We start from the raw sequence: 9242 nt of genomic DNA, 5'->3' as shown, positions 1-9242 counted from the left end.
TGATCAAGTTGAATAACAGTCTAAAATGAATTAACTGTGTGAACTCTAATATGTGTGTAGCTAATCTCGGTAGATTATTTCTAAGGGATTTATTTTTGATCAATGTTTAAATACATCTTTTTATTACAGTATTGAAACATGGATGACCGTGTCACAAACCTTAGAACGGGGGTTTAAACAAACCTGGCAGCTCTCGGTGTACAAGGTTCCCGTATGAGCGCCCATGATGGTGCGTTTAGGTAACCATAGTGAAAACTCAATAATAAAGCAGTGAGCTACGTTTACTAGATTGATAAACAAAGCCTTTCAATGATCCCAAAATAAAATCACTTAACTGAAAGATTGAAATGATGTCAGTGACATGGTTTCCTTGCTTATGTTGGTCTTGACATCAATATGAAATATATTTCAAGCCTTAATTAGTGAACAATCACTGGTCTTTGGTTGGACGACCCATCCTGCGCCAACTTGATGATAAAATTGCAAAATCTTAGAAAAAAGAGGAAGAAATGCTGCAGTAGGCTATAGGCAACAACTAAAATGTTATAGAAAACTATAGCCTACTTAGGAACTTCTTGTGGGGGTTCAGGTTCCATGTTTTTTCAGGCGGGGAAGGCTACTGCTGCTCACTAAAGGCCTTTTTACTTGCTCTGTCAATTTCAGTGAGGGCTCAATTTAACTTAAATTTGTAAAGAGGAGATTCAACTAGGAAAATAAACATAATCATTATAAGATCAACATCAGACTGAGTTTAATCCGATACCTGCTATGATAGAACATGCTTTAAAAAACATTATTAGGAAAGGTAGAATTTCCATATCCACGAACGCACCATTAACACTGAAGTATCACCAGCTATGATTGGTTGTTAGCAGGGTGTCTCCTCCCGAAAAAGCTTGGTATCCCGGAAGAGGAAAGACATTTCGCTCAGAGAGGAAGAAAAGTCTGTTGACAGAATAAAAACACTGAGCAGGCCACCGACAGGTTTCATCATTATTTACTGTTTTATTACATCTGTTGAGCATCGTATTAAAGTGACGAAGAACGAGCTATCAAGGTACTTCACAGTTCTGGTAGTGTCCTGTGATGTTGATGCCTGATGCTTTTTCTCCTGTTAACTTGTTGTTCTGAACTCTTTTAGGTATGGAACATGGCAGCAATTGAAACGCAGCTTATGTTAAGTGTAGGATTAATCGGTAAGTTTGTGGTTCTCTGTGTACTTTCAAGCGAAGTTGCCTTTTCAGATTCACTCAACATTCAGAAGAATCACATGACACCAGTGTGACCCATAAGTGTCATCATCATCATCATCAGGGCTCCATGTCTCTAATTGGCTCATCGCTTCTTCATTTTTGGCAGTATGCCTTTATAAACTCATGGAGATGTTTCTAAGTGTGATAAGGCTTGAAGCAGGAAGTCAGTGTGATTAGTAGTGAATCTTCAAATATGTTCACATTCATTCATCTTTTCCCCCATTGATCCAGAGAAAGATGTGAATGGAGATACACTGTGGGTGTGGTGCTATCCCTCTGTGGGATCAGACCTGAGGCAGATCCTGCTCAGTAAATGCTGTCTGACGCATGACAGCCGGGATTTCCACACCTTTGTGTTTGGTCAGTTCTGGCGTACCTGGTACTACATCACCACGTCGGAGGTACAGGAACCCACAGCGCTTAACAAGGTACAGTCACCCTGATCAGGAATAAGGAATGATGAAAGTGTAGCATCTCTATTTATCTTCATTCATTTATTTTTCTCCCGTTCAAGGTCACTCATTTTTCAATAGTTGTTACAGCGAAAGACTTCAACCCTGAGAAGTATTCTGCACTTAGTCGAGTTCTCTGCAGGTACATTAAGGAGTTAAGAATAATCAGTTTTGGATGCTTGTATACTTAAAAACAGTGTGTGTGTGAATCTAAGTGGTTTGTTTCTTTTCCAGGATGTACACCAAACATGGCAGTCCAGTGAAAATGATGGAGGCTTATGTCACCGTCCTTACAAAAGGAATTTGCCAGAGTGATGAAAACGGATCATTTCTAATTAAGGATTATGATGTTCGGAAAGCATACTTAGCTGGTTCAGTCAAAGGTACTGCAGCACTGTCCTTAAGGGGAACACTTATCATTATAATGTTCACTTTTTTTCAATTCAACTTGATATATTGACACAGTGTTTTTGTACATATACTTGCATGTTGTGCAGTTGTGTGCCAGTGAGATTCATTTTCATCTTTAGTGATTTATTTGTATTTTAATGCAGCCGTTGTTCTTTTACTCATGAAAATATTTTTTAGGGGTGACAAAAAAACACATCAGTCGGTCGTAGTTGTGCAGGTCATGTCAGTGTTGTTATCCCTGTTGTCATTTCCAACAAGCAGCAGAGAGAGCAGAGAGGACACATCTGCCATTACTAGAAGTTCATAAAATTCATTCTTAATTCTTAAAACGTGTCTAATGGATTCTACTTTCATGTTTCTGTTCTGCCCTAGATGTGGTGTCTCAGTTTGGTATGGAGACTATCATTCTTTATACTGCACTCATGCTGAAAAAGAGGATCATAGTCCATCACCCTCGAATTGAAGCATTGCTGGAGTTTACAAGGTGTGTTTAACATGTATTGGGTTAGTGCTGTCGCCTCACAGCAAGAAGGTTTGAACCTGTACCGGGCCTTCCTGTCTTTAGTTTGCATCTTCTCCCCGTGCATGCATGGGTTCCCTTTAGGTACTCCAGGATCCTCCCAAAGTCCAAAACACGCTTGTTAGATTATTGTGTTCCTCTTAATTGTCTATAAGTGTGACTGGTTGTCCGTCTCTGTATGTCGGCCCCTAGGGTTGACCGGTGATACAGGTTTTACTGCGCTGAACAGGAGAAGCGTTATGGATGAATGGAATATTATAATGTCAGATTTTCATGTTTAATGAGGCCAGACTTTTAAAGTCTAAGGTGAACGTGTAAAAGTTATACATTTTAACAAAGAACTCTGAATTGAACATCAGCTCATCACAAAGTAGTTTATTTCTATTGTCATACCTTACATACTTACCAGTTTACCTGTGTGATATTTAATAGTTATTTTATCAAATCTAATGCACTTTACATTACCTTTGTTATTTGCTATAAGTACATGTTGTTCTAAGTATTTAAGCTCCCTTCCCACATGTGGACCTATCAGGGGAGTATTTTTGAATAAACAACTTGTGATTAAAATCCACCATCATGTCAAACAATTAGAAATAGTGAGTACTATATTTACTCAGATTATATGTCCTGATGGAGAAATAACTTAGTTTTTTAAACTGTGTTTATTTATTTTTTAAAACATTGAGTTGACTTAAAAATCAAAATAGGTCGCTTTTAAATTCAAAATATGACCTCAATAGTCAATTATCAATTGAACTTGGAGAATAATGTGATTCATTCCTAACCTGTTCCCCCTCAGGGTTCTACCCTGTTTGACATGGCACAGGAAAGACTGGTCCATCCTGCACCCATATGTGCATCTCTCTGATATTGAACTGGAGGATCTCAAGAAATGCCCTGGTGAGGCTGCCTCCTACTTTACTGACTCTCATTAACAGTTGGTGATTAGCCACCATCTGCACTGTGATCACTGTACTCTCATGGTGGGAGTTAATTATTTATGCACCAATATGTTTGCTCTCTCCACAGGATATGTAGCAGGATTTGTAGATCCTGAAGTGAGCAACAGATCGGACTTGTTTGATGTGTATGTGAACCTCCCAGACAGTGTCATCACAGTCTCCCAGGGGGCCAAAGGTACAGTATATGTTTTTAAGAGTGCTTTGGTTCCTGAGAGTAGTCTAGCATTGATGTTCAGTATCCTATCACAGAGTCCATGGCTATGGGGAAGTTACATAAGGACATTGGCCATCTTATTGTTCAGTCTGCAGAGGATGCTGAGAGGTCGGACAGTCAGGTCATAAAGGTAAGAGTTTCAAGTTTGCCTTTATTTAATCAACATTACCAAGAGATGTGTTCTTTGATCTAACATGACAACCCGTCGTTGATTCACAGGACATTTCTGTTAAGACTAAAGAGATCCTTGCCAATTTGGTGGCTCTGGCTGACGAGTGTGAAGACTCTAAAATCACATTGGAAGGTTTAAAGCAGCATCATTTCCCTCCAGCGACGGAGAACTTCCTCTTCCATTTGGCAGCTGCCGAGCAGCTCTTGCGAGTTTAAACCTGTAATCAGACACAGCACTGCAGGAAGATGATATTGCCACATCATGGGCTATGATTGCTGTTATTTACATCTCGGGAGAGTTTGAGTTTGTTTCTAAAATGCTTGTGGACACCCTCATGATTAACACAACAATGTGCAGAGGGCACTCTCACAGTGACCTTCATATCAGGGAGGAAAGTCTCACTAGCGTCACATTTTATAAAGGATTCTTGTCCGAACACGTTTTACTAATAGTTTTTCCAACAGAATTAAAAGACATATTTGGCTGGAATACCTGTGAAAACACTAATAGAGCATTATAGTCACTCTAGAACAGGGGTCTCCAACCTTTCTTCATCTGAGAGCTACTTTAAAAAAAATTAAAGTGGCCAAGAGCTACTTGCATCAAATCACTTGCATTTATTTACACAGCACACATCAGCTGCATTAAACTGCTGTTTGTACATGTGTGAAATTACAATAAGCCAATGTTTATCAATAATCTTAAATTCACATCAAGTTTCCAAGTAAAAAACATAAATATTTTACACTTCTTATTATGCCACATAGTAAGCGATGTTACTGAAAATTCACATCAATGTCCAAGAAAACATGACTACATTACACTTTTTTTTAATGGGCCAAATATATGAATAGTGGGAAGAGGTGCCTTTACTGTCGTCAGATCTTTTTATTTTTGTTTAATACAGTTGGTCGACCTAAAGGTGAGCTACCGGTAGCTGTTGGAGAGCCCTGCTCTAGAGCCATTTTTGTTTTTATCCAAATTTAATAAGTCCCAAACACACAAAAAAATAAAGTGTTGTGTCGTTTTAGTTGAACTATTCAAATGAAACTACATCCTGTATTTGTGACCTTTTCAGGTCTTCAGGAGGAACCGATGCCATTGAGGCCAAACTAACCGTGTTTATGACGGTTCTTTCATGTTTTTTTTTCTGTGACAAAAAGAAGGCATCATCTGACTTATCCTTTTACATTAACAGGTCTAAAATATTTGTCTCCAACTTTGTGAAATTGAGTCAAATGGGCCAGTGCTTTTAGCTCATAAATCTTCATGTTTTAAAGATGACAGCTCCCACCCCCTAAGTGCTCACCTTTACTCACCATTATTACCAATCACAAGTCAGGTTCCTGGTCTGAAGTATTGGATGCACACTGAAAAGTTAGACATTGATTCACAGTTTACTGTTTGTATAAATGCAGTAGCAGCTGGAATGACTTAATGAGCGAGATAATAAAAATGACGTGTTATACAGAGGTTGTCAGATATCACATGGGTAAATCAAAAAGTAAATTACTTTGTCTTTTTTTTAAATTTTACTAATGAATTTAGAGTTTTGTTAAATTTGTTGTAATGAACCGTCTCAAAATGAGTTTTCTTTTTTTAAAGGTCATAGGTTCCTCATCAGTCTTCAACTGATTACAGATAGTGATCAATGCCCTTGTGCCAACATTGATTTATTCATTGTGTGTTTAATGTTATTGACAGTGTTCTACAGTTTATTCCCTTTTTAAAGTGACAAAATGTTTTGTGTCTCAGATAAGATACCAAGTGCAATACATAGAAATGCTTATGTAATTTTAAAATGTAAAAGTATTTTCATGAATTGAGGTAATTAAGATTTCCAAAAAAATAGATATCTAATATTCAATTTAATAAATTTACTATGAAAGAAGCTTTTCCCTTATTTTGATGTTTTACACACATTCTTTTAACATGGAAACTGAGAAGTGGCTTCTTTTTGAGACTGTTGCATTCTTGTACTTTTAAGCTGCATGATGTTGAGACAGTAGTTGTGAGGCTATCCACTAATAGCATGTTGTCTACCATATAAAGCAACAATTCAGAGTCCTCTATGGTAGTATAACTGTCCATCAACCGCTGCAGCCTTCAGTTCCTCTTCAACATTTTCCTTCCTTATCTGCAAAGAAAAGAAGGTCAGGGTCAGTCGAGCTCATTACAGGGAAAAACATCGGAGCACAAGAGGATTGTGAGTCTCACCTTTCCCAGTTGTGGAAATAGACTAAATGAGATGGGAATCATCAAGCCCAGAACAAATGCAACACTCATATGGCGAACAGGAGCTGCCAGCAGAGTATTTCTCTTGAAAAGTCTTGTTCTGTAAAACAAGACGTACAAAATATGATTCAGGAAAGTCATTTTTTTGTCCAGGTAACGAGAACTACATTTGTAAGTGACTGACCTTTTTAAAAGCAAAACCAGAAGGTTAGGAATAGCAGCGGTTGAGCCTAACAGCGCTGCTCTCGACAATGCTGTTTCCCTCACAGCCTGAACAAAGAGAACACACAGTTACACTCATGTTTCCAATGAGGAGGCTTAACTCCTGCATGAGTCTGTATTGACCTTTTGTCCGACTGCTTTGGAGAGGCCAACTGGATTTCCTTTGGAATCAAACACTTGGATCCCAGTTTCTGACTCCTCACTTCTGATAGTGGACACACTGAAGAAGGCCAGAGCAGCTGCAGATAGATACACAACATGTTAGTCCTCCCTGTTTTGATCCACATCAGCTGAATTGATATTAAATCTAGAGAAACATTAGAAGAATAAGTAAAGGTATTGTTTTGAGTCTATCTTGGAATGCATTTTAAGTGGGCCAATGTATCTGCTATCTGACATCCAGAATAAAGTATTCAGATTGTTTGAAACAGTGCTATTAAAACTAACACATTCCAGTTTCATATATCAAAGAACTTACCTGATAGTGGGATTGGTAGTATTGACCTAAAGAATGTCTGGAGTGATGCACTTCTTATACCAAGTCTGTTTATGAAAATTTGAGGGAGCGCCTGAAACATTGACAAAGGAATTTTATAAAAGTCAACAAGCAGCATTTTTACATGATAGAGTTCTTAAAACTTTACTACAGTTCAAACAAAGCACAGTTAGCACTAGTGCAATCAGGTTATACACACCCCTGCACATGTTGCATAGGAAACTGTTCCAGCAAGTAACAGAAGCTGCTTTAAAGACGTCTTCTTACCCTGGTGGTGAGAGATAAAGAGAGATTAAGTCAAACGGAAACAAAGACTGAAGATGAATCATGGAGTCAAAAAGGAATCTGTAAGTTAATATCTGAATACATCACCTGCTCTGATGATGAGTTTCTGTTTGTATGGTTAAACCCTGCCGTGTAACTTTGCAGCATAAACTAGAAGAATGCATTTTCCATCATTAATATGAAATAAAGCCACATGCTTTATGATGTCATTTTAGAACTATGATGGTTTGATTACCTGCCAAAAAAGAGCTGGTTTGACACCGCTGTGTGGCAAAAAACTGGCAACCACCTGAAAAGAGAGGCCTTATTTTAAATATTCATTTCCCAACCATCATAGGTGACAAAGTGTCATTAAATGTTTTAAAGACGACTCACATACCAGAGGAACCGACATTGGCAGGAATGCTGGGAAGAAAGACAACATTAAGGGCATCAGTATCCGTTTTTAAAAAGTGTTTCATTAGTATGATTCATAAAAACAATATGTCATTTATTTTCAACAGTATCATTTGACATTTTTAAAGAGTTTCAAATATTCAGGTTTTGACTGTACCTGGAGGACGGAAAACTAGTGGGAGGGTATCTCCAGTATCAGCGTGGACAGAAGACTGTAAACACAGAACAGTCAACAAGTCTCTTCACAGAAAGCAGCACGATAAGGTCCTTTAAATGTGAACGAGGATTTACAATTTGTACAAATAAAGACTTTTAAGCTCCTGAGAGAAACTTCTGGTCATTTGATTTTGGATAAAGCAGTCCGTCTGATCTCTTTGCTTATTTTGTCCTGTAACTGTTTGGATTGTGCTTTTTGCTCCTCCAAATTCTCCTATTGCATTTTCACTAACAGTCAAATATATAACTCAGGAACCTTTGTCTAGGATACAAAAACTGCCCACCGACACCTACTCCCCCATCAGAGGGGCATTAAAAGAGCATGAAGACAATAAAAAAATATACATATGCAAAAATATTGACTTATGAGCAGATTTGTATTTCTTGCATTCTTACTAGTGAGAGGTTCAGTGCATGTCCATCCTAGAGGAGGAAACAGAACAAACAGAGCTTTAAATCTGTGGCAGGTTTATGAAGCACACTATCTGACCATTGTGCAGTTTAAGATTTTATTGAACACAATCTGACCTCTTCATTGAGTTTCTCTCCCCTTCCAAGAAGAGCGTAGGCCTTCTGTATTTCAGTCTGAGGAGGGAAGAATCCATTGTTTGATTTAGCATATTGTCAACTCATCTCAGATAATAAGATCAGTGTAGAGGCTGCATCTTACATCAGAGGAAAGCAGGGTAGACGGATCAAGGAGATTAAACCAGATCCGCAGTCGACTGAGAAAAGACTGAAAAAAAGAACAAGGGTGGCATATTGATAATCATTTACTTCAGAGGAATGAGATGTGAGCACAGTCCAATCTCAAACAACTGTATAATATAGGCTAATGAATCCTGATCAGTGAAGGTGCGCTGCATGTTAAACCACTGCTGTGCAGTTACCTGTCCCTCGTGTTTCCAATACAGCAGATTAGGATCCATTAGAACGACTGTACGCCTCCAAAAAACAAACAAAACCTTTCAGCTTACGCTATTACATTGAACTGGTATACATCTTAAGTGCTTTAGGAGGTCAAGTCCATGTTAGAAACTCTACTTCCGTCTGAAACCATGTGTTCAGCTGTGGGCGGGACTAAGATACCTTCAGGGACATTGAAAGTATCGGAGATATCAAATCCTAGTTGTGTTCAGTTAAAACCATAGACTGTAAATAACTTATTATTTAAGTAGACTGTAAATAACTTATTATTTACAGTCTATGGTTTTTACAATGTCCGTGATTACAGTTGGTGCAAACTGTTTTGAGGCATGTCTAACACAAGTTGCTTTTTGTGATTTAAATCGATAAACCAGATTTCTTAAGTTATTCCAGTTCATAATTGTCAATCTATGAAGGCATAGTCATTAGGAAAGTAATAAATCAAAGTCCAGACATATTCTTTCCAAACTTTTCTACA

General features: G+C 38.0%; 2 protein-coding genes across 2 annotated transcripts; one reads left to right on the top strand and one right to left on the bottom strand.

Moving 5' to 3' along the window:
• Positions 1–891: 891 nt before the first annotated feature.
• dennd10 (DENN domain containing 10) lies at positions 892–5878 on the top strand. Its single transcript, XM_061040907.1, has 10 exons — positions 892–1057; positions 1142–1196; positions 1485–1681; positions 1768–1847; positions 1940–2088; positions 2489–2600; positions 3439–3539; positions 3669–3776; positions 3851–3945; positions 4035–5878. Exons 2-10 carry the CDS (start codon positions 1151–1153, stop codon positions 4200–4202), a joined length of 1056 nt encoding a protein of 351 aa, XP_060896890.1. The 5' UTR covers positions 892–1057; positions 1142–1150; the 3' UTR covers positions 4203–5878.
• Positions 5837–8906, bottom strand: sfxn4 (sideroflexin 4). Its single transcript, XM_061040909.1, has 14 exons — positions 8728–8906; positions 8508–8573; positions 8366–8422; positions 8234–8260; positions 7779–7833; positions 7605–7630; positions 7461–7514; positions 7313–7375; positions 7140–7208; positions 6923–7013; positions 6568–6683; positions 6407–6492; positions 6205–6322; positions 5837–6124 (listed from the first exon to the last, which is right to left on the bottom strand). Exons 1-14 carry the CDS (start codon positions 8764–8766, stop codon positions 6047–6049), a joined length of 945 nt encoding a protein of 314 aa, XP_060896892.1. The 5' UTR covers positions 8767–8906; the 3' UTR covers positions 5837–6046.
• Positions 8907–9242: the final 336 nt, after the last annotated feature.

Source organism: Labrus mixtus, chromosome 6, assembly GCF_963584025.1.
Source record: "Labrus mixtus chromosome 6, fLabMix1.1, whole genome shotgun sequence".
In the NCBI taxonomy this organism is placed as follows: domain Eukaryota; kingdom Metazoa; phylum Chordata; class Actinopteri; order Labriformes; family Labridae; genus Labrus; species Labrus mixtus.
The sequence above is the reverse complement of the archived record's forward strand: the minus strand, read 5'-3'. Positions and strand labels throughout refer to the sequence as shown.